The sequence below is a fragment of the Corythoichthys intestinalis genome, chromosome 8 (genome assembly GCF_030265065.1).
Source record: "Corythoichthys intestinalis isolate RoL2023-P3 chromosome 8, ASM3026506v1, whole genome shotgun sequence".
Lineage (NCBI taxonomy): Eukaryota > Metazoa > Chordata > Actinopteri > Syngnathiformes > Syngnathidae > Corythoichthys > Corythoichthys intestinalis.
In genome coordinates, this window is record NC_080402.1 from 22,856,392 (window position 1) to 22,882,628 (window position 26,237).

General features: G+C 39.4%; 2 protein-coding genes and 1 non-coding gene across 4 annotated transcripts in view; 2 read left to right on the top strand and 1 right to left on the bottom strand.

Annotated features, from left to right (window-relative positions):
* LOC130920838 (E3 ubiquitin-protein ligase SMURF2-like) overlaps positions 1–896 on the bottom strand; it is a 161,334-nt gene extending 160,438 nt beyond the window's left edge. Inside the window, exon 1 of one of the 2 annotated variants that reach the window (XM_057844319.1) lies at positions 481–896. In XM_057844319.1, coding sequence (XP_057700302.1) covers positions 481–532 — 52 coding nt within the window. In that variant the 5' untranslated portion in view covers positions 533–896. The remainder of the gene's footprint in view (positions 1–480) is intronic. The other variant, XM_057844318.1, reaches the window with a different exon arrangement.
* LOC130920839 (UPF0450 protein C17orf58 homolog) overlaps positions 1–25,910 on the top strand; it is a 43,519-nt gene extending 17,609 nt beyond the window's left edge. Inside the window, exons 2-6 of the mRNA XM_057844321.1 lie at positions 12,609–12,644; positions 13,063–13,686; positions 20,342–20,428; positions 20,544–20,735; positions 23,189–25,910. Coding sequence (XP_057700304.1) covers positions 12,609–12,644; positions 13,063–13,686; positions 20,342–20,428; positions 20,544–20,735; positions 23,189–23,376 — 1,127 coding nt within the window. The 3' untranslated portion in view covers positions 23,377–25,910. The remainder of the gene's footprint in view (positions 1–12,608; positions 12,645–13,062; positions 13,687–20,341; positions 20,429–20,543; positions 20,736–23,188) is intronic.
* Positions 6,685–6,757, top strand: trnar-ccg (transfer RNA arginine (anticodon CCG)). Its single transcript has one exon. It is a non-coding gene; the product is annotated as a tRNA-Arg (tRNA).
* Positions 25,911–26,237: the final 327 nt, after the last annotated feature.

Sequence of the window (26,237 nt, forward strand, 5' to 3'; positions counted from 1 at the left end):
ACAGTGCAGTAAAGCTGCGTGTGCTAAATCTGTTGGTCCTCTGGGGGCCCCTGCTGGCTGGGGGCCCTAGGCAATTGCCTGGTTTGCCTAATGGGACGCGACGCCGCTGTAAAGAAGCATACATTTTCTTCTACGTCTTGAGATCAATATACAAATATCTTTCCTATATTTCCTTATTGCCTCTATCTACATGGACCTTTGCAATTCAACCAGCGATTGATTCATTCGATTATTTATAGGACAATCCCTAAACTGAACGTTTGTGGTTTGACAGCCAAAAGCGAACCTTGGTTATCGTTCGCATAGAGTTCAAAATAATATGTAGGTTGACTAAAAGCAGAAAACGCAGCAATCTACTTGTGCCACGCGCGCCACATCGCCAGCCAGCTGAGCACCAGCAGATGGGAGCTATGCTGGCTAGCGTGCTAACAATTCTTGCAGGAAAGGGGAAGGCTTTGGAGGGGGTTTAAATTCGCTTACCTGTCAACCGCAGCTTTACTGGGCCATTCCTCCGAACTCCTTGGTTAGACATTCCCTTCGGTGTTACTGATTAACAGAGTGTACGATACATTTGCCTCTTGATCAAAAGGTGTCTCCCAAGTCAGTCCCCCCTGTTAGCGTCGTATTAGCTTCTTGTGTCACCATAGCACATCACTGGCCCGTGCATGTTAATAGGACGGTGTCACGAAAGACTGCATGCCTGAAAATATTCATCCTCACGTGAAAAAGAAAGTAAGTCACAACGCTCCCAAATACCGTGCATGCCGCGAAAAACGTGAAATGGCAAAGGATTAAAAAAAAAAAAAAAATCAAGTGAAAGGTTCGTCGTCCATCCGATCTGGCGTCTACTGGGCTAGTGCGCTTCGTGATGAGTGAGTGGAGTAGTGCATAGCACATACAGGCACATAAAGCCTCCCGAGTTACGACAATATCCGGTTTGTAATATCAAAATAAAACCGAAGCCCATGTATTTATCTTGGTGGAGAAACTTTAGAAACTACCGGCCAAGCGCGACGGGGATATTACTTTGACAGGTATTTTATATTTCGCCCGAAATTAAGCCAACTTTATGCATCTGTTACTGTAAAAGTGGTCCGACAACAAAATTAGAAAACTGCATTTTCTGGTTAAAATCTATTTGTAGCATTTAACCATTTATACGGACAGTGACTATTTTTATGTTGAATAATTAAATAAATAAATAACTTGAAAACACAAAAAGACCTAGGGTCATACGGGGATTGTGGGTCATTGAGGCCACAATATTAACATTTGGTAGCTATGGCCCACAAAATGCCATGTCCACTTATGCGGACATCCATAGGCGGGTCTACTATTCAGGCGAACTAGGCGATCGCCCTAGGCCCCCAACCAGTAGGGGGCCACCAACCAGCTGCCCTTGCCCCAAAGAGCAAGGGCTTGGGCCACCGGAGCCAGCAGAACCCCCAACTATTCGTCATGTATAATTATGGCAGCATACCAAACAAACAAATAACAAAACAAAAAAGAAAGCCATTTGAATGCTGCATTTATATTATCCCCCACACACTTCAATGGACTGTTCCACGACAACGGACTGAGGGGCGGTTTACATGGTGACTCTCCGAGAAGACGAAAAATTTCAAATGTGCATTTACATGGTTTTGTTTTCGCCTTCCGTCTTCGCCGACACCATATGCACGCGAGGCAATTCCGCTACTCAGTCATTGCGTCTCCGTGTCGCAGAGTTGCCATGTAAACTGCCCCTGAGTATCAGTCGCTTAGCTTCATTTAGCGCCGTTTAGCTTCGTTTAGCTCCGTTTAGCATCGCTTAGCTCCGCTTAGCTGTTCATTAGCTTCACTTAGCTCTCCCGCGTTTTTCACGCAACTTAGCTCGCTATTTTTACAGCTCACTTGCTACTTTGCACGTCGGCTATCGTTTATTTCGACCACATGAGCGAACGTGCTCTCCATTAGAGCCAAAGTGCAGTGAGGGAGAAGTTGAGAACAGGCCGCTAATGCCTCTTTCAACTTTCTTCTTCTTCTTCACACCGAACATAAAATACACGACAGCACACCCTGTGGCGAAAAAATTCAGTACAGTTCCAATCATTCATACAATAACACTCAACAGCTGGTTAACAGCAATTGCTAACGAAATTTTTAAAAAATCTATTAGTGACACCGCTAATGAAGAATGTTTTTTTTTTACGGAGTGTAAAGCTTTTGGTTAGCGGTTTTGCGAACGTACCTCCGGTGAACATTTCAAAATAAAAGCACGTAATGTTTGTCATATAAATAATGATTTCTGGAGTTAATCAAACATACTTCAGAATTAATATGATAATATGTTGAGTAAATACTACAGAATACAGATTCTACACTAAGAATAGCTTTCAAATGACACTCTTTATGACAAATATGATTGGCAATGAATAATTATTATAATTATTATACTACTGTTATATACAGTAGTATACTATAATAATAATGCTAGAATTTTTTTTTAAGAATTGTTTTGAATAATGTTGGAAAGGCAAAGTCAGTGTTCTGAATCTGTTTACTTTCCATTCTTTTGCACTAGTAAATGCTATTAGCATTTAACCTCATTATTTGCAATTATTGTTATTTACATGATTATTTGTACTTTAATAAAGAGTTTAAGTGTTCCAAAATGATTTTGTGAATTAATAAGCGTCAACAAAAATTTCATTGCTAAATTAGTAAAAAAAAAAGAAAATTATTAGATTAGTCAACTAATCGTAAAACTAGTCGGCTGACTAATCAGGAGAAAATTTGTCGCTTAAGACATCCCTAGTGTACCGGAACATATTTCCTCTACACCAGTACTTCTCAAATAGTGGGGCGCGCCCCCCTGGGGGGGCGCAGAGCGATGCCCAGGGAGGCGCATGTGACCTCGGGGAACATGTTTTTTTTTTTGCCGTACTGGAATAAAGTGTACTTGCACATCCACTCAGTAGGTGGCAGTGGCGCTCTCATTTCAGAGTGCGCGCAGTATTTTTGAACTAAGGAAGAGCACTGAGCACACACAGACAACAGATATGAAGAGCAGTGTGCCACCGCCGTTTTCGAAAGCCGTTTTCCGACCGGACTCACTCACGCAGCGACCCACTGTCTTGTCCGGTTCTCACGTCGCCGCCCGAGAAGTGCCGTTTTCGGCTTGGGATCGTCACGACGACCGCCCTCAACTACGGTTCTACCTCGGCCGCCGTGAATGCGCTTTTTTCGTGCCGTTTGCCTTTTAGCTTTGACTTTTAATACAGTGGGTGATGATGAAAGACCACTGTTTACTGTGTCTAAAAATAATTATAGCAGACAGCCAGAAGCCAAATCAATTAAAACGCCACTTAAAGACATTAGACCCCAATCTCATTGTTAAGCCGCTTGATTTTTTCAGTGAAAACGTGCCGAATATTGCCAACAATCATCCTGCTTTGTCAGTGTTATATCAGTAAGCTAGTGAGCATTGTTAGCATGCTCATTGCAAAAATAACTCCACACCATTGCAAAGGAGGTAAATACTGTGAGCAGCAAAAATAAGAACTGTCCTGTCCAAGGACACTTTTTTTTTCTTTTACTCAGATTTGTTTTTTCGGTCAAATTTTTTGGCACATTGTCCTCATGAGTGAATGTTTCTAATCAATTTTAATTTGTTATTATTTACTGATTTTATGACATTTTATTTTTCTGTATCAAATGGTCAAAAATGTACCTTGAGTGTATTTTTAGTTTGGCTGTGATTTTTTTTAAAAATTCAGGCAAATTGATGCACGTCAAGTCTTCTCTGTTACAAACAAAACAATGTTAATAAAGTTATACTTTATTATAAGTTGATCTACGTTACTTTTTTTCTTTAATAGAAAAAAAAGGACACAATGTTAGGCAGATGCGTATTTATAATAGTAATTTTATAGACAAATGATACTATTTACATTGGCGGCAGAGAGTTTGGGGGGGCGCGAAACATTTACGTCTTCCTTGGGGGGGCGTGACAGAAAATAATTGAGAAGCACTGCTCTACACCCTTCTCACCTTTTTAATCCCTGACCCATGAAGAGGGCCCCTGGATATGTTCGCCTTAGGCCCCCAAATTGCCAAGTCCGCCACTGACATCGCTTCTCAATTATTATCACATATATATTTTTAATGATTAATCATTATTTTGTTTGATTTTTTTTATATTTTTTATCATTCATTCAGCTTCCCTACAGCTGATTTTTTAAAATGAATAAATAAAATTATATACAAATAAAATGCTAATGCACTTTGTTTATGGCCCCTAATAACACCCCTTTTCATAGTGTTTAACCATAAAATACTAATGAAAGAGAAACGCACTTTCTTTATGGGCCCAAATTTTTTTTTTTCATCGTATTTAACCTATTGCCTGCCATTAACAACAAGTCCAATTCATTTCAACTGGGAGGTGGGCTTTGAACGCTCATCTCTCCTTCTTATTTTTATCTATTACTATTTTTATTGTTTATACATCTCTTTAGTATTTTAAATCTGCATTAAACGTCCTATACTTTATTATAGTGCTGTAACGATTAATCGATTAACTCGAGTATTTGATTAGAAAAAAAGATTCGAATTAAATTTTGCTGCTTTCCTACTGTGCTACGGTATGCTCGAAATGTGCATTTTGTTTTTCTTGAATTTTATTTATTTTCTTTTTAAATTTCCATTACTATTATTTTGTTTTTGTGTGTGGGGGTATGTGTGTGCGTATGTGTGGTTTGATGAGGACTTGCTCACGATACAGCCAAACATAACTCCTGTTTTTTTTTTTTTTTTCCCTCATGGCAAAGACAAAGTGTTGTTATCAACCTATCCTTTGTTAATATTTTTTTTTCTTTTTTTGTCTCCTATCTACATCAAATGTGCCATGAAAAAGACTATCTGATCTGTTATCTTAGATGTGGCTGAGAACTATTAAATCACGTCAATGTATTCCAAAGCTCAAATAAAAAGATGTATACAAATTTTTTTTTTTTTTGCTGCTTCGAGTATTCGTTTAATTATAGTGGCGTTGTAATGGTTTGTTTTTGAAAGTGTTTGCATTTAGTTTCATTGATTTGGGTGGATACACTGCCCTCTATTCTGCCTCATTTTACATGGCCAAATCCAGCTGCTCCCTGTTAAGACCAACATAAGCTAGGTTTTTGTTTGAGCTAATTTTTTTTATTGCATTCGTAATTTAGTTTAAAGGTATATTTAGCTATTTTTTGTGGGAAAACCTTAGTATTTCATAGCATTTAAGCTAGTGGACTTTTGCTGTGTAAGTTAGCCAATTGTTCTTTTGTTGTACATATGTAGATCGTTATTTTTTTTTCTTTTATACCGTTTAAGGCCTAGCTCAGGTATTTTAAATTTTTCATGTTTATCCGAGTACTCGATTACTCGAACTAACTTGTTCATCGATTAATCGACTACTAAAATAATCGATAGCTGCAGCCCTATTGTGTTATCAAGCGTAATAAAAATTTTTAGGTAAGAAATAAGATTTAAAAAAAAAAAAAGATCTATACGTTTTTGAGTGAAAGCAGTAAAAAAGTTTTTTTTTTTCTTTTTTCTCGTCACTTCTGAGATGTGAATTTATCCGATTACTCGATTAATCGATAGAATTTTCAGTCGAATACTCGATTACTAAAATATTCGATAGCTGCAGCCCTACTTTATTATTTTCACTGTTTTTCAATCTTAAATTTGTTTAAATGTTTTTAAAATGTTTGTACGGCGACCTTGAGTGCCAGAAAGGCGCCTTCAAATAAAATGTATTATTATTATTACTTCAAGTATCATTATTATTATCTTTCAGTCTCGTTGATGGCTCAAGACGTACAATCCTTTTTGACTGGAACGTCATTAGTCGCTGCCAGTTAAAAGGGATTGGTCATCTAACACAGTCAATGGTAAATGGTGTTATACTTATATAGCGCTTTTCCACCTTTCAAGGCGCTCAAAGCGCTTTACACTATCTCGCCATCCACCTAATGGTGACGCAGCACCAGGAGCAACGTGGGGTTCAGTATCTTGCTCAAGGAAACTTAGGCAAGTTCAACAGGGCGGGGAATCGAACCCACAACCTCTGGGTTGATGGACAACAACTCTACGCCAGCCAATGAGTCAATTAAGTGCCCTATCAAGGGTTTATCACTCTACTAAGAACAATGGATGCATTTCAAGATGTCTCCCTATAAATCACAGCAATACTAAAAAAATTATTTACTAAAAATGTGTTATTGTAAACGATTCAGTGTGTACCCCACCTATTGCCCATAGTTACCGGGGATAGGCTGCTGACCCCTCGTGAAGATAAGCAGCTTAGAAAATTAATGAATATTTTATTGTGATAATGTATTTCCATCCGCGAGGTTAAAACATCGAAAGAAAGGAATATTCACAAATAGGGTTGTTTGACTTGAATAAAACGCAAACCTACCAAATGCGCCTGGCGCCATCTATTGGAAAGAAAGTGCATCAAGGCACCATTCTTTCGTTCGAAATCGAATACGCTGTCAGCCTCGCAGTATAAAAAAAAAAAAAAAAAAAAAAAAAAAGGGGGGGGGAATCCCTGTATATTTTATTGTAAGGTAAATTGTTAATCACACCAGAAATTCCAGCGTTTCGTACGGCCGCGCGCGCACAAATTGAAAAAATGTGCCCCATATTCAATGCAACGACCCAGTGGCCTAATGGATAAGGCATCAGCCTCCGGAGCTGGGGATTGTGGGTTCGAGTCCCATCTGGGTCGTTTTTGTGTGATTATTAACAAGGATTCATTGTGACGTATCATAATTTGCCATGAAAACCGTATCTTTTTAAAAAGCCACAACAACGTTTCAAAGCGAGCAGGCTATGATAACCAATAGGTTTATCCCTTGATAGTTTCCTTTTTTGTCAATGAGTGACAAAAAGCTTAAATCAGCCTCAAGCCATATACTCGCCAACAAATTCATTACTATGAATTAATTCAGTATTAAAACTAAACAACGTGGTCTACGTAGGTTTTAACCACCCATAAACTAGTGTGGCATCGAGATTAGTTATGACCTAATTTCTGTTCACGTTAATCAATTTATGAAACTGATAGCTGCAGTTCATTACTCACGCCTCAAGATGGAAGTAAAGCTTCATTGGAGTAATTGTTATTCGCTGCCTCTAGTTTAGCTGGGGGTGGTTATTATTTTTGTTTTGAAAAATCAAGCAAATAAAGGTCTTAATTTATACAGTCAATTGGGGAACCTCCCTTAAAAAAAATACTTTTTTTTTTTTTTTTTTTAAATAATAATAATTATAAATAAAAATTAATGTATTATTTTGTCATTGAATACATAATAATATGGTAAACATAAAATTTGCTGTATCAAATGGATGGAGTGTCTTATGCGTAGGGTGGCCAAAAAGAAGGCCACTTTGTGGTAGTCGCTCACTGCACGGGGTGCTGAGGATCTTATTTTCTTTTTCTTACCCAAAAACAGCCGTTTCGGTCCAAATTTGTCATGCTCGCGCTTTTTCGCCATACAAGGCGTGCACAATGGTAGCAAACAAGCATGCTGCATAGTTTACGTACTGCTACAAGGCTACTAAAAAGACCGCATTCTATTTCACCTACAGTATGTGTTGGGGTTTTTGTATTGGAAATAAACGCGCCCGTGTATTATAATGCAAATCTCCGCAGCTAGTTGGCGCAATGACCCACAGACACATTTAAGAACAAAAAGGTCTAATAAGCCTCGGTTTAAAACCCACTTTTCATAACACTCTAATTGCACACAAATATGCAACTGCATAAATAGCAACAACAAACAATATGGCTACAATGCAAGCGATTTGAAGCTCTCCACGGACTAAATCTGCAGCTAACTTTTTCTTGCTGGGCAGTATTATAAACTATCATAATCATCTTCATTTTCGACATCGAATTGTATTTTAGAAAATTTCACTGTTTTTGTATAGAAAAAAATCGCTAATTCATTTTTGCGCCTTTAACGCCTCCTCGGTCAACAATTAACTATTCCGTTCCAGTAGCGCCTTATCCAACGTGACCTGGTAGTGAACAAGGTGTCAAGTGGTGACCATATTACCAACAAAAAAAAAACTTTTTCAACACATCTATTTAGTCCCCAAAGTTAAATATGGTATTGTTTCAGTATGTTTTATTTATTGATTTATTTTTAACATATACACACACAAAAAAGAATCTACCAAAACGCTGATTTGTTTTTCCCCTCCGCAACACCAGGGGGTGCTGCAGCACCCTCACCACCCCACTTTCAGCGCCACTGGAGCAACTACTGCCGAATGTTCTAAGTGGCTAATTACTAGTGTGGTAATATAAACAACAAAAATTGAATTAAACTCCCCAGTAACTTCTTGTTACTGTCGCGGTGACAACAAAAAATGACTCAACTATGGCAATGGCACGTACAAGTTAGACTAACTGCTCAACTTTGCCCATCTTTCGCTGCTTTTAATGTAGTGAACACTCACGAACACACCGGAGTGTGTTGCGTTCAGGTCCAAATCCAAAAGGAGGCCAAATAAGCCCCAGACAAAAGACTTGTCACTTATCCATTTCGTACAAACAATTGCTAATAACCTTACTTTTAATGATTCAATTGGTTTCAGAAATGGCTCATTTGAAAGCTAAGACCCTCCCAAATGATGTTGAATGTACAAAAATATATTTGCTTCACTGAAAAAAGATTTATCATTTAATGAAGACATAAAGGTCAAATTTTGGCAAGACAAATGTCTTGTGGCCTGCAGAAAGTGGCGTGAAAATTGAACAAAAAATGTACTTCAAATACAAAAATATGTTACATAACATAAGCAAATTAAGTAGTGGTGCTGTGAGATCCAAATTTAATATTTTGTATGACTTCCATGGGCTTGAAGGACCGCATCCATGCGGTTCGGCAAGGATTCATACAATTTATTGATGAAGTCATCAGGAACATCAAAGTAAGCAGGCTTGCATGCCTCCCAGAGTTCATCAACATTCTTGGGTTTCGTCTTCCATGCTTCCTCTTTCATCCTGTTCATGTCTGGTGACTGGGCTGGCCAGTCCTGGAGGATCTTGATCTTCTTTGCCTTGAGGAACTTTGAGGTAGAGACTGAAGTATGCGATGGAGCACCATCCTGCTGCAGAATTTGTCCCTTTTTATGGTTAGGAATGTAAGAGGCAGCTAAGGTTTGTTGATATTTCAGACTATTTATGTTGCTTTCCACCCTGCAGATCTCTCACACACTCCATACTGGATGTAACCCCAGACCATGATTTTGCCACCACCAAACTTCACTGTTTTCTGAGTGAATCTCGGATCCATGCGGACTCCAGTATGTCTCCTGCAATATTTGCGGCGACTGTGGTGTAATTCAATGGAAGATTCATCTCAAAAATCCACTTTTGCCACAAAACAGTGAAGTTTGGTGGTGGCAAAATCATGGTCTGGGGTTACATCCAGTATTTATTTTGTATTATTTGTAATTATGTGTATTTAAATTGTATGAATCCTTGCCGAACCGCATGGATGCAGTCCTTCAAGCCCATGGAAGTCATACAAAATATTAAATTTGGATCTCACAGCACCACTACTTAATTCTTTCATGTTATGTAACATATTTTTGTATTTGAAGAACTTTTTTTTTTTTCAAATTTCACACTACTTTCTGTAGGCGACAAAACTTTTGTCTTGCCAAAATTTGACCTTTATGTCTTCATTAAATGATAAATCTTTTTTCAGTAAAACAAATATATTTTTGTACATTCAACATCATTTGGGAGGGTCTTAGCTTTCATATGAGCCATTTCTGAAACCAAGTGAATAATTAAAAGTCAGGTTATTAGCAATTGTTTTTACAAAACGGATAAGCGACAAGACTTTTGTCAGGGACTGTATGGCCATGTTAATTAACCCTTCTTAGAGCACTCATTGAACTCATCGTCTGTCAACCCTTCCAGTCAAAATGACTTGGACGTCTAGCGCTGTCAATGGCACTGAAAGATGAGCATTCACAGCAAATTCTCCCAGTTTAAATGAAATGCACAGTGATACTTGTCACTGACCGTTAAAAACTGGGTAGGATGTCAACTTTTGAGTGTTATTGAGGGTCATAACCTGAGCGTATTTCTCGTTGTTTTCATTTTAATGGTATTCATGCATCAAAAAATATAAGAGTACTATAATAAAATATAAAAGTATTATAATAAAATGTAACAATGAACGATTAAAATATACATACAGGTATATATAAGGCAGAAAACACAGACAAGGCTGAAAAAGCAGTTTCTGCTCTTGCACCCCTCTTTAAAATAAACTGCTGAATTTTAAGCCAAAAGAACTGTTGTGTTTGATAGAACAATATGTCTATATGCTGCCATTGCAGATTCATGGCGCAATAAGCCCTCGAACTATTTTTAATTTGCCCCTTTTACCCTGGAAACCCCCGTTTACAGACGTCGCGCAACCGCTTGTTTCAACCTAGCCATAAAAAGAAGGAAAGTAATCGTATTTATCATTCGAAATGTCTGTTATTTTTTGCTTAGAATCATTAATTGATGTCTAATATTTAGTGTAAGAAAAAAAAACGACTTTAAAAAATTATTCACTCGCATAAACTTTTAAACAAATCATGTCACAATGAAAAAAATGGCGTCTGTAAAAAAGTCACGCATAACTATCCTCATAACTATCGCTTAATTATATTTTTTTCGTTACTGTCGTATTTTCCCCAATATTTTAGATGATAAATAATCGATCCAAAAAAAGAAAAATTGAAAAAAAAAGTTTAAAAGGGTAAATGTATGAAAAAAATCTCGACCACTCCTTGATGTCTGCGATTTCTGCATCGCGACTCTTGTTATCTTACCATGTTTCACCCATAAAATCCCAAAAAATTCCAGCTGTGGCCTTTCGCAGCTGTGTCTTGACACTCAGTGATACATGCTACATGGAGTTTTTGGATCGAAACAAAGTAGGTACGCGATAATATCTCGTAAAAGTCATGGCGTTTGTAATTCTGTTCTCGCGTGCTGTCACCTCCGGATAGGGTTTTGGTGTTTAAAAAATATTTTTTAAAAAAAGCCCTCCTTCTCAAAATTTTTCTTCTCCCAGAAAATTGAGATTTTAAGCTTTCCAATGATGTATCACACATGCATATCGGACAATTTTGAAAGTTGGCTAAATTGGGGGTCTCAGAGCGGAACCCCTCTTTAAAATAAAGTGCTGAATTTTAAGCCAAAAGAACTGTTTTTGGTATATTGTTGATGTGTTTGATAGAACAATATGTCTATATGCTGCCATAGCAGATTCATGGCGCACTAAGCCCTCGAACTATTTTTAATTTGTTCCTTTTACCCTGGAAACCCCTGTTTACAGACGTCGCGCAACCGCTTGTTTCAACCTAGCCATAAAAAGAAGGAAAGTAATCGTATTTTTTATTCAAAATGTCTGTCATTTTTAGTTTAGAATCATTAATTGATGTCTAATATTTAGTTTAAGAAAAAAAAAAAAACGACTTTAAAAATTATTCACTCGCATATTTTAAACTTTTAAACAAATCACGTCACAATGAAAAAATTGGCGTCCGTAAAAAGTCACGGATATCTGCCTCATAACTATCGCTGAATTGTATTTTTTTGGTTACTGTCGCATTTTCCCTTATATTTTAGATGATAAATAATCTATCCAAACAACGAAAAATTGAAAAAAAAAAAAAAAAAGTTTAAAAGGGTAAATATATGAAAATGAAAATCTTGATGTCTGAGATTTCTGCATCGTGACCCTTGTTATATTACCGTGTTTCACCCATAAAATCCCTCCAAAATCAAGCTGTGGCCATTCACAGCTGTGTCTTGACACTCGGTGATACATGCGACATGGAGTTTTTGGATCGAAAAGAGGTAGGTACGCGATAATATCTCGTTAAAATCATGGCGTCTTTATTTCTGCTCTCGTGTGCTCTCACCTCCAGTTAGGGTTTAGCTGTTTAATTTTTTTTTAAATGCCCTTCTGTTCAAAAATTTTCTTCCCACAGAAAATTGAAATTTTAAGCTTTCCAATGATGTATCACACATGCATATTGGACAATTCTGAAATTTGGCCTAATTGGGGGTCTCAGAGCGGAACTTCAAGTCACCTGAGTGTTTTCCACCATATGTATAAATATTATTATAAGAATAGCTGTCCACATATGTGTACTTCACATTTTGAGTCATGTAGGACACACTTGACATAAAAAGTGATGTCCACATATGCAGATACTAGGTTTTTATGGGCATAAGGTTTACAGTTTAAAAAAAAACAAAACAACAACAACAGAAATAGTCACTTGCTCGATAAAAGGTTAATCTGTCATTGAATACATCATAATTTTGCAGACATTAGGTTTGGTGTTCTGAATGGTAGGAGTATCATGACAGTCGTACAATGTATGTGTGCGTGTGTGTGTTGGGAGGTCCCGCCTTGCTCTCAGGCCCGTCCCAGTGTTTATAAAAGTCTGTGGAGGATCGACTCTGCAGTACAACTTGAGTCTCTGTCCTCAACAACAGCAGCATTTACAAATCATGATGAGGATTAATGTGTTTGTTTTCTTCCTAGTGCTTCCTATTTACAAGGCGCAGGATCATGTTCATGGTAAGCATGAGTACTTTGTTTTTTGGTTAGGATGTTACATGGTTTATTCTTTGAATAGTTGGCTATATTTCAGTCATTAGTCAGTTTAGAGACTTTGGATCTGGATACGTATGCGGTGTTTGAATGTTTTAATTTTTTGCAAACTACGTCGTGAATTTTGATTATCGTAATAACTTCATGTCTGTTTCCATTAGTTTATGTGTTAGGTAAGCAAATTTGGGTCCAAAAAGAAGCCACATTTCTAATTTAGGTCATGACTTGAAATAAGTAAGGGCTTGTGTTTCAAAAATGGTAAATGTTATTTTTTAACATAGCACAAAAGTCACTAAAATCCAGGAATCTATTAAATCTCTACTATAGTAGTTGTGAATAAGTTTTTTGGAAAGATGATATAAAAGTGAATACACTCTACTTCCAGAGTTTTATCCAATTATTGAGAAAGGTCCAAGCAGTTTTATGGACCCCCCACAGAGCAATCAAACCAGGCTCATGGTGAAAGAACCTTCTCTGCCCATCAATGAACTTCTAGAGAAGAGCAGCAGGACCGGTGAATCCAAATTTTCTCTCCATTCTTTACCTGCTGCCATCTGGCCAAAGCACAGCGATCTGGCACCCATCCCTCGCCACCACGGTCCCCACAACAAGAGCAAGCGAGGCCCCAAAAGCGAGCACCTGTTGGACCTGAGCACAGATAAAACCAGAGGAGAAGCGGCCGGTCTGCTTCCCAAACCTTCCCTGACGGGGTCGGCGGCCACCGAACGCACAACTCAGTCTGACATCGGACCACCTCAGCCCACCGAACCTGAGGCCCATGCAAACTCCAGACCCAAGAGTGCTCCTCAGCCTCAGCCTGCTCCGGCACCTTCTCCTCGCAGAGACCTACCTAACAGACGCCTAGACCCAGAGGAGAACCGTCCGGGCAAAGCCGGTCTTTACCAATCCGGTATCGGCACGGGTCCGCCTCGGAACAACAGCCGACCGCCTGTCACCTTCAACCGACGCTCCTCCAGCCTTCTGTACCAATTTGACATCCTCAGACGAGGTTAGTGTTGTTTCCTGTTTTGGGACTGTGACCAAAATGTTCCCCATCATTTTACAGTCCCTGACGAAAGTCTTGTCACTCATCCATTTTGTAGAAACAATTGCTAATAACCTGACTTTTAATTATTCAATTTCAGAAATGGCTCATATGAAAGCTAAGACCTTCCCCAATGATGTTGAATGTGCAAAAATATATTTGTTTCACTGAAAAAAAAGAGTTATTTACTGAAGACATAAAGATCAAATTTTGGCAAGACAAAAGTTTTGTCGCCTACAGAAAGTAGTGTGAAAATTGAAGAAAAAATGTACTACCATCCTGCTGCAGAATTTGTCCTTTTTTATGGTTAGGAATGTAAGAAGCAGCTAAGATTTGTTGATATTTCATTTTCTTTTTTTTTCTTTTGTTGTTTTTTCTTTTTTTAAAAAAAACCTGTCCTGTTCAGCTGTTTGACACAGAGAATGGAAGTCTAAGTGCCCGGATGGTCTGAACAGTTTTAATGTTTCACATTAAGAGTCTGACATACTCCCATTGTGATCATTCAACATACCTCGTTTATTATGACAAAACAGCGAATAGGAAGGGGTTATGGGGGAAAAGAAGAAAAGAAACACAAGAGAAGAAAGAAAAGAAACACAAACTACAACAAGAAATACATTGAACGTTTACACTAACTACTAATATGTTGGTGCTATTGTCAGCTAGATGTATTTCCGGTTGACACCATGTGGGGGGTTGACCAGGGAAAGAGGGGGACGGGGGTGGGGGAGTCTATAAGCTAAGTGATTGAAAGGGGTAGAGTGTACACAAATCAGCTCAGTGATCTCGAACCCAGTAATTGTGTGAATCTCTTGTGAGTGTAAGCCCGTTGGCGACCGACCCTACGCCGCCCCATCGCCAATCCCGGCCCCGGGAACCCCCACCCGAGCGCGCCCTATCACATCCAGCCGCACGCGAGCCCCACGAGGTGCGTGACAGCAACGCAGACGAGCGGAGATGCCACGCGGGCGCCAACCCTGGGCCATGGCCCCCACCAAGCCAGTCCGGGGAGGGAGGGCGCGTTTGTTTGGGGGGTTCAGCGCAGCCCATCCCTCCTCCTGCAGCCCAGCAAAGGAAACCCCCCCCCGGGATCCAGGGCGGTCCCCCGGGCCACCCGCGCACCCATCAACCGGCCTTCAGGGATGGCAAGAGGGGACGCACCACCAACCCCACGCCCACCTCCAACCCCGTCCGCCCACCCGGCCAACCAGCCACAGCCGCAGCCCCCCAACCGGCACGGCACGCCACGGTACACCCAGAGGCCCACCAAGCCGAGGGCAGGGCAGGGTCCCCCGCCGAAGCAGGCAACCCCCAGCCAATACACCGGCACCCAGCTAGCGACCCGCTACGGAGCACAGGGCGGATACCCAGTCAGAAAAGAGAGGGGAAGGCGGAGGCAGGAGAACGCCGCGGAGCCACCACGGGGCAACGCAAGATCGGAGCACCGACCTTCCCCCACTCCCGCGGCCATCAGCCCAGACAGAGGGGAGGCCACGCCCCAGGAGCCATGCCATAAGGAAAAAGTGTGGGACCCACCTACCACCCTATTACTGTAGCTGCCGGGTTCCCGTCTGGCAGCCATTTTTTTGTTCATGTCTGGTGAGTGGACTGGCCAGTCATGGAGGATCTTGATTGAAGTATGCGATGTAGCACCATCCTGCTGCAGAATTTGTCCCTTTATATGGTTAGGAATGTAAGAGGCAGTAATTTTTTTGTTCAATTTTCGCACTACTTTCTGTAGGCGACAAAACTTTTGTCTTGCCAAAATTTGACATTTATGTCTTCATTAAATGATAAATCTTTTTTCGATAAAACAAATATATTTTTGTACATTTAACATCATTTGGGAGGGTGTTAGCTTTCATATGAGCCATTTCTGAAACCAGTTGAATAATAAAATGTCAGGGTATTAGCAATTGTTTCTACAAAATGGATAAGCGACAAGACTTTTGGCAGGGACTGTACAGCTTTAATGCAAAAGTGTAACATTATCAGCAGGTCTAAAAGCGGCGAGCAGAAAACGTTAGTGGGCTAGATGCTCAAAGTTAAAAAGAGTCACATTTCACTGGAGTCTGAAATCCCTTACAGAAACATTCTTTATTTTCACTGTGTACTTTGAATTCAGCCGAAATGACGAGTGTGCGTGTGTGTTCCTGCTGTCTGCCGCTGGCTTCTCACACAGCATAGGACACTTGCGGAGCCCCAGACACTGTTGAAATTCTATAAAATAATTATCATAAAAAGAAAATGTCTTCATGACAATTGCACTTCACACTTAGCATCACAACCAGCCACTGACCGGATGATTGAGTGTCCAATGTCAACACTGAACGCTAACATTATGTAACATTATGATTTCTGCCGAAGAACTTATGGTACACAGAAATAAATGTTAAAATTATTTGAACCATCTAAAAATTATAATTTAAAAAAAAAAATCTAATTTTCAGACAAATCTGACTGCATTTTGAGTTTCTTAGGAATTCTCAGAAAGTGCCGATCAACATTCAAGATTCCTGAATTTCCAATAAAAATGTCCAAAGCAGTGAGTCGCGTGGTACTGTTGTTAGCTATCAAGCAAGCTAATATCATAGACTTCATAATGTATTAACGCAGCGGTCCCCAAACTACGGCGGCCCGCCTCCACATTTGGTCCGGCCCCCTGAACAAATTTTTTTAATTTTTTTTACTTGTGTTATTTATTTCCTGGCTTTTTCTGTGAAGAACCCAGAGAGGCTTATTTGGTTATTATCAATTATAATATATTATATTTAGGGCTGTCAAAATTATCGCGTTAACGCGCGGTAATTAATTTTTTAAATTAATCACGTTAAAATATTTGACGCAATTAACGCACATGTCCCGCTCAGACAGTATTCTGCCTTTTGGTAAGTTTTACAGCAAGGTTTTTTTGTGCTGTGTAACAGCGAACTCTTGTGGTCGCTCTGCGACATGGTTTATTGCTTTCTTGCCAGTTCAATATGGCTGCACGACGTCTCGGGCTGACGCCTACGTTGTAGTGTTGTGCTTATATGATCCTTGGACAAGATTTGTCCGTAAGTATGGTTGTTGTAAAGAATGTACATATTATGTTAGTAAGCGAAATGTCATATTTTTTGTATGAGACGCTTTTTGTTTATGTTTAGTGAACCTGTATAGCGTGCTAAGCTAACGTTGTTGCTAATGCAATGCTTGTGTACTTTTTTTTTTGTAGTTTCACTACGGTCTAAAGAGGACAATGGTTAGAGGCCATTTTATTAATAAATCAGATGAAAAAGGAAGAAGTCTGATTATTAAGGCGTCGTTCACTAGCTGTCTAGCTTTGGAATAAGTAGACGCTTCGGAGTGAGGACAGCATAGACAGATTTAAATGACAGTAGAGTGAAATGCCCACTACAGTCCTTATGTACCGTATGTTAAATGTATATATCCATCTTGTGTCTTATCTTTCCATTCCAACAAATTATTTTACAGAATATACATAATTTACAGAAAAATATGGCATATTTTATAGATGGTTTGAATTGCGATTAATTGCGATTAATTAATTTTTAAGCTGTAATTAACTCGATTAAAAATTTTAATCGTTTGACAGCCCTAATTATATTATATTATATTGTTCTGTGAAGAATCCAGAAAGGGTTATTTGATTGTGGCTTTCTGAAAAACAATAAATTTTTACATTTAGGCACTCCTGCAATCGTCACACTTTTTCAATTAAAAACTGACCACGGCCCCTCATCATGGAAGGGAAAGGTTATGTGGGCCTCACAGGAAAAAGTTATGGGACCCCTGTATTAATGTGACACATTCGCCATTCAATGCGTCATGCCTTCCCACACGCCGCTTCATTTATTAGCAGTCGGTCACATGCAGCGATCTAACGCCGGATTTAGGTTGAAAAAGTACGAAAGCTGTACTGCATCCAAACAGGAAGGATTGTTTCAGGAGTGATTTGTTCCAGGATTCAAGGTAATTATTATAGTTTTCGTACAATGTAAGCATTTTGAAACGTGAAAAAAATCAGTGGGAGAAATAGGCCGCAACAGCATTGGTGTTATACTTTGCAATATTTACGTAAAATAAATGCTACCTGCACGTTTTTGTTTTTTTTTTGGTTTTAACCAAGAATCGAGACTCTTTTACGTCCATATCTATAAAGAATTCAGGGATTTAAGCATTAATTCACAAGAATTTTCAACGGAAAAAGCTCAATGTTTACTCATGGCAGCTGCTGATTTCTTTACTGACTAGCCTAATACTTCGCAATATTTAGGTAATAAATGCTACCTACACGTTTTTTTTTTCTTTTAACCAGGAATCGAGACTGTTTTACATCCATATCTATAAAGAATTCAGGGATTTAAGCATTTATTCACAAGAATGTTCACCGGAAAAGTTCAGTTTACATATGGCAGCCGCCATATTGGCTAACAGATTAGCATCGTATTTCGACATATTTACGTAAAATAAATGCTAACTGAATGTTTGTTTGTTTTTGCTTTTAACCAAGAATCAAGATTATGTCCATATATATAAAGAATTCAGGGATTTAAGCATTTATTCACAAGAATTTTCAACAGAAAAAGCTTTCTTTACAAATGGCGGCTGCTAATATCCTTCCTGACTAGCCTTATAGTTTGCAATATTTACGCAAAATAAATGCTACCTGCACCTCTTTTTCTGCTTTTAACCAAGAATCAAGACCGTTTTACGTCCATATCTATAAAGAATCCAGGGATTTAAGCATTTATTCACAAGAATTTTCACGGGAAAAGCTCAGTTTACATGTGGCGGCTGCCACATTGACTAATAGACTAGCATCATACTTCAACATATTTACGTAAAATAAATGCTAACTGCATGTTTTTTTTTTTTTTTTTTTGTTGCTTTTAACCAAGAATCGAGACTGTTTTATGTCCATATTGATAAAGAATTCAGGGATTTAAGCATTTATTCACAAGAACTTTCAACGGAAAAAGCTTTCTTTACAAATGGTGGCCGCTAATATCCCTCCTGACTGGCCTCATAGTTCGCAATATTTACGTAAAATAAATGCTACCTGCACTTTTTTTGTTTGCATTTAACCAAGAATCGAGACTGTTTTACGTCCATATCTATAAAGAATTCAGGGATTTAAGCATTTCTTAACAAGAACTTTCAACGGAAAAAGCTCTTTCTCTACATATGGCAGCCGCTAATTTCCTTACTGACTAGCTTCATAGTTCGCAATATTAACTTAAAATAAATGCTACCTGCATGGTTTTGTTTTGCTTTTAACCATGAATCGAGATTGTTTTGCGTCTATATCTATAAAGAATTCAGGGAATTAAGCATTTACTCACAAGAATTTTTAACGGAAAAAGCTCTTTGTCTGTGTTTCCACTGGGTCAGCTTTGACGGAGATAGGCCCCCTATGAATCGGCCCCACCCCCCTGTCAATACATTATGAAGTGTATTCTAATATATATATATATATAATACAGTCAACAATATCAGTAATATCGTTATATGTGCAAAACCTTCAATAAAAATCTTGGAACAAACCTTATCAAACTGCAATGATACCTATTTGATGCTTCTGCCTGTATTTGAAGGCATTGAGGTTGAAGGTATGGGTAGAGTAACCAAAAAATTTGACTCAAGTAAGTGTAGCGTTACTTCTTAATAATACTACTCCAGTTAAAGTGCTCTCCCAAAAATATACTCAAGTAAATCAAGTATTCGTGGAAAAGAATACTAAGTAATGAGTAACATTGTGGGTAACTGCTTACATTGTCTGATTTTTTTTTTTTTAATGTTTTTTTTCTCAGCACAACTTCATCTGTATGAAATGGTATTATTATACTGTACTATGACCTATTATGGTGGCACGGTGGCTGAGTGGTTAGCACGTCCGCCTCACAGTTCTGAGCTCCGGCCTTCTCCCCGTGCCTGCGTGGGTTTTCTCTGGGGACTCCGGTTTCCTTCCACATTCCAAAAACATGCATGGTAGGCTGATTGAACACTCTAAATTGTCCATAGGTATGAGTGTTTGCGTGAATGGTTGTATATCTCATTGTGCTCTGCAATAGGCTGGCAACCAGTTCAGGGTGTACCCCACCTACTGCCCGAAATTAGCTGGGATTACATGCCTATTACATGCCCATATTAGGCCAAAAACACGACACAAAAGTCATGGAATTCAGACCAGAAAAAATTATGAAACATCACCTGTCCAAAGAGCACGTGGGTCCTCTAGTGGAGAAAAAACATTGTTGCCTCTGACTGGTATAATGGAGTCATGTGGTTATTGTTGCAACATCTGATTGGTGAAACTGAGACGGCCACTATCTGCATCTCTGGCAAAAATAGTCAAAATGTAGACCTAAGATGAAAAATGTAACGACTCTAGTGTAGCCCAAAGTAGTGGAGTAAGAGTAGTGCTTCTTCACAAATCTACTCAAGTAAAAGTAAAAATATTACATGGTAAAACTACTCTAAGAAGTTTATTTTTCTCAAAAAGTTACTCAAGTAAATGTAACTGAGTAAATGTAATGCGTTACTATTCAACTCTGTTGATTTACCGTAGACAAAGTGTCACAAGCAAATATTCAAATGTGTCATTTGTTCTCTGTAGAGTCAGACCTCACTCATGATGCCTTTTGCATGGGCGAGTGCAGGAAGGAGAAAGATGAGCGGGATTATTACTGCTACAGCGAGTTTGGTAAGTCAGTACAATGCATAGCTGTCACTCAGCTCAACCGAAATGGAATACCACTAAGCAAACACGTCACAAACAGTATATCAATAACTATCGACTTAATGTCCCTTCCAAACAGCGGTCAACGGGGTCGTCCATGACATTGACGTACTGCGTAAAGGGATTCGTCTCATTACGTTGATGGTGAGCGCCGACGGCTTCTACAAGACCAGTCGCCTCTATGCCACCCCAGACAGCTTCTTCTTTAAAGTGCGCCTTCTAGTTCTGGACACCTACAAGTGCAGCAAACCCTGTCCTGATATCAAGCTTGGTAAGTATGTTTGGAAAAGAATCGCCTCTTATTAGTAGTTGACAGTAGTAGCACACATGAAAACTAATATTCAAGAATCTGAAATATTTACATCACAAATATCCCTGTGGAAGACTCCAATCCCGAATTGCTGGCTGTAATACGTGAACCAACCCTTAACAATTAGTAATATTTCAAATTTAGTACTAACCTGAGAGACTGCAATCACGAAGGTAACAGAATTGATAATGATAATACAATGGGGCAAATAAGTATTTAGTCAACCACCAATTGGGCAAGTTCTACTTGAAAAGATTAGAGAGGCCTGTAAGTGTCAACATGGGTAAACCTCAACCATTAGGGACAGAATGTGGAGAAAAAAAAAAAAGAAAATCCCATTGTTTGATTTTTAAAGAATTTATTTCCAAATTAAGAGTGGAAAATAACTCTTGGTCACCTACAAACAAGCAAGATTTCTGGCTGTCAAAGAGGTCTAAATCCTTCTAACGAGGTCTAACGAGGCTCAACTCATTACCTGTATTAATGGCACCTGTTTTAACTCATTATCGGTATAAAAGACACCTGTCCACAATCTCAGTCAGTCACACTCCAAACTTCACTATGGCCAAGACCAAAGAGCTGTCGAAGGACACCAGACACAAAATTGTAGACCTGCACCAGGTTGGGAAGACTGAATCTGCAATTGGTAAAACACTTGGTGTAAAGAAATCAATTGTCGGAGCAATTATTAGAAAATGGAAGACATACAAGATCACTGATAACCTCCCTCAATCTGGGGCTCTATGCAAGATCTCATCCTGTGGCGTCAAAATGATAACAAGAACGGTGAGCAAAAATCCCAGAACCACACGGGGGGACCTAGTGAATGACCTACAGAGAGCTGGGACCACAGTAACAAAGGCTACTATCAGTAACAAAATGCGCCGCCAGGGACTGAAATCCCGCACTGCCAGACGTGTCCCCCTGCTGAAGCCAATACACGTCCCTGTCCGTCTGCTGTTCGCTAGAGAGCATTTAGATGATCCAGAAGAGGACTGGGAGAATGTGTTATCGTCATATGAAACCAAAATAGAACTTTTTGGAAGAAACACAGGTTCTCGTGTTTGGAGGAGAAAGAATACTGAATTGCATCCGAAGTGCACCATACCCACTGTGAAGCATGGGGGTGGAAACATCAAGCTTTGGGGCTGTTTTTCTGCAAAGGGACCAGGACGACTGATCTGTGTAAAGGAAAGAATGAATGGGGCCATGTATAGAGAGATTTTGAGTTAAAATCTCCTTCCATTAGCAAGGGCATTAAAGATGAGACGTGGCTGGGTCTTTCAGCATGACAATGATCCCAAACACACAGCCAGGGCAACAAAGGAGTGGCTTCGTAAGAAGCATTTCAAGGTCCTGGAGTGGCCTAGCCAGTCTCCTGATCTCAACCCCATAGAAAATCTGTGGAGGGAGTTGAAAGTCCGTGTTGCCCAACGACAGCTTCAAAACATCACTGCTCTAGAGGAGATCTGCATGGAGGAATGGGCGCACCCATATTTTTTACTGTATTACCTTTCAAGGGATCCATGGATAGAAAGGTTTGTAGTTCTTAAAAGATAAACGTCATTATGAGTTAAATAATTTGATATTGAAACCCATCTTGATGTTTTTGTTTTTATACAATTTGTAAAATTAGTTTAACTAGCAGGTCGCCATTGTTGTTGACGTCGCAGGGCGGTGACGTCACATGGTTAAGATTCTGGGCTTCGAGAGTATGACTCTAGTGACATAAACGTGTCATCTTTTCAACCCTTTCAATTTGAACAAGAGAGGAACATGAATGATCATGACAGCACTGTCGATATTTCACAAAACGAGCAGCAAAAGCAAAATGAACAGGAAAGACGGGATGAGACGAAGATGAGAGTGGGGGGCGGGGCTTCTGCCAAAATGTGCTGCACTGGAGAAACGTGCTACAAGAGGCGAATTTGACACCCAAAGTACGACCGTGCGCTTTCAGCTTGTTTTGTTTAGATGCATAACAGAACATACTAAATATGCCTTAAGAAAAGTAATATGAAATAAGGGTGGTTTAGAAATGCTACGTGACTAATGTGGTCAACAAATCAACAATCTGCTCTAAAGCTACCAAAAGAAAACACAATGCTTAAAGGTATGAGAGGGAAACACATGCAAAAAATATTTTGAGGCAATGAAAAAGTAATTACAGACTAAATAAAAAGACAAATAGTAATTATCACCGCTTTTAACCGATGTGCGCATGTGTTGGACGTCTCTCCACGTAGAAGGAATTGGAGTAACTCGGTAGTGTTCGTCTAGTGACAGTGACAATCTACTTCTTCACCCCGAGCCTCCATTGCGCGCGTAACATGGCACCCTCCGTAGGTCAAAACATGTACTAAATATTATAGATTTCTACTTCAAAATATTTTGTTTTAATTTCTCTTCCAAAGGGACCAGATACATTGTTATGGGTCAGATCTACCACCGGAGGCGTCATCTTCCGAGCGACCTCCTGAACCTGCTTGGCAGTCGACTCAAACCAGGCGACGGCATCCTGAGGAGCAGCAACTACGTGAAAAGGTTCAACAAACGGAAGCACCAGAAGGTCCTGGAAGCCACCCGTAACAAGTGTCGGTGAACCCAAAAACTGGACTCTAGCCCCCCTACATCTTGCAAGGGAAGAGACATTGCATCTTTTGTAAACCGCTTACACCAGAAGAAAGAGGCAATACGATTAGTTACAGCATTAGCAAGTTTGCCTCCAATTTGAAAGATTGTGGGTTTGAGTCCTGACTCTGACCTTCTTACGTGGTTTGCATGGTCTCCCGGTACTCACGCGGGCTTGGCACTAATACTCAAGCTTCCTTTCAGAATCCCAATATATTCATATTTGGTTCATTGAACACTAAATTGTCCAAAGGAGGATTATGAGTTGTCATGTTGTGCCCAATAAATGACTAGCAACAAGGTTGCTACTAGAACCGTGACCCTTATGACGAAATGCACTGCAGTAAACAGATGGACGGAAGACAAAAAAGACTGAAAATAAGAAAGAATGGATTCATTTTCCCATGGACCACCATAATGTACAATATAAATAGAAATACCAACGCGTGCCGTTTTCCCTTGAACTAAGTGCTTCCCAAAACCAATTTGTACTATTTATGGCATAAATTATGGAGTCCATTACCTCGAAATATTGGATATTTAAACACCACTTGACCTCTTTGCTCATTCATGGCTGGTCCATGAAGCATCCAAAAGGGAAACACATCCGAAATGGAACTTTTAGACTAAACTCCACTGCTGGCCAAAAGTATTGGCACCACAGCAATTCTATCAGATAATGCTCAATTTCTCCCAGAAAATGATTGCAATTACAAATGCTTTGATAGTAATATCTTCATTTATTTTGCTTGCAATGGAGAAAAAAAAAAAAACAATTGAGAATGAAAACAAAAATTAAATCATTATCATTTTACACAAAACTCCAAAAATGGGCCGGACAAAAGTATTGGCACCCTCATTCTAATACTTGGTAACACAACTTTTAGACAAAATAACAACCTTTAGACAAAATAACTGCGAACAACCACTTCCGGTATCCATGAATGAGTTGCTTACAATACTCTGCTGGAATTTTGGAACAGTCTTCTTTGGCCAACTACTCCAGGTCTCTGAGATTTGAATGGTGCCTTCTCCAAACTGCCATTTTCAGATCTCTCCACAGGTGTTCTATGGGATTCAGGTCTGGACTCATTGTCTCCAGTGCTTTCTCTCAAACCATTTTCTAGTGCTTTTTAAAGTGTGTTTTGGGTCATTGTCAGAGCCCATAACCTCTGAGGGAGACCCAATTTTCTCAAACTGGGCCCTACATTTTGCTGCAAAATTTGTTGGTTGTCTTCAGTTTTCTAAATGCTATGCACACGGTCAAGCAATCCAGTTCCTGAGGCAGCAAGCAACCCCAAAACATGAGGGAATCTCCACCATGTTTGACTGTGGGGTTTGAAGGCCTCATTTTTCCCCCTGTAAACTCTATGTTGATGCCTTTTCCCAAAAAGCTCTACTTTTGTCTCATCTGAACATCTCATTCTTCCAAAACGCTTTTGGCTTTCTCAGGTAAGTTTTGGCAAACTCCATCCTGGCTTTTTTATGTCTGTGGGTCAGAAGTGTGGTCTTCCTCGGTATCATACCAGAGTCCCTTTTCATTCAGACGCCAACGAATAGTACGGGTTGACACTGTTGTACCCTCGGACTGCAGGATAGCTTTAACTTGTTTGGATGTTAGTCGAGGTTCTTTATCCACCAACCGCACAATCTTTCGTTGAAATCTCTTGACAATTTTTTTTTTCTGTCCACATTTCGGGAGGTTAGCCTCAGTGCCATGGGCTTTACACTTATTGATGACACTGCGCATGGTAGACACAGGAACATTCAGGTCTTTGGAGATGGACTTGTAGCCTTGAGATTGCCAATCCTTCCTTACAATTTTGCTTCTCAGGGCTTCCTACAGTTCTTTGGTCTTCTTTCTTTTCTCCATGCTCAATGTGGTACACACAAAGACACAGGACAGAGGTCGAGTCAACTTGAATCCCTTTTAACTGGCTTCAAGTGTGATTTAGTTAGTGCCACCACCTGTTATTAAGTAACAGGTGCTGTTAATTACACAAATTAGAGAAGCATCACATGATTTTTCAAAAGGTGCCAGTACTTTTGTCCGACCCATTTTTGGAGTTTTGTGTAAAATGATAATGATTTAATTTTTCCACATTCTCTTTTGTGTTTTTTTCATTGCAAGCAAAATAAATGAAGATATTACTGCCAAAGCATTTGTAATTGCAATCATTTTGAGCATTATCTGACAGAATTGCAGGGGTGCCAATACTTTTGGCCAGCAGTGAACATGTATTTAATTGCCCTGTCCTGGTATTAGTCTGCTACTGTATATCTCTGTAATGCCTTTAGATAACTATGGAAGCAAAATGTGACATTGTGGTTGTTACCGATGAGCAGGAACTGCTCTTGATGTTGCAAGGACTGCAAATTAGGCAAGAAATAAATTGAACTGTAACCACACACGGCATCCTTGTTTTAAGGCATGAGTAGTTCTTTCAAGTCACAAATCTCACATAATTATTTACCTGGTGTTACCTTAGCTTTAGTGTCTTGCTCAAGGGCATTTTTAATGGCTTTCCAGCAACCCATCACAATTTCCATGCCATGGTTTTTCGCTTTCAGATCTCCAAATTGATTTGCTGCCAAGGTTCAAAATAAAAATGACACATATTCGAACGTTAAGTTAATTAAATTATTTTGTATCCTTCTATGCCACAATGAATGTTTTCTACTTTCTATTGCAAGGGTGTAGATTTGGTCTCAGCATTGGTAGGGACCATATAAAAACATAACCTGCATGTACACTTTTTACTGGAGACGGGACAATAGTAAGACCAACCACATTATTGAAAAGGGGTCAGGGCTACATTTCTCATAAATATG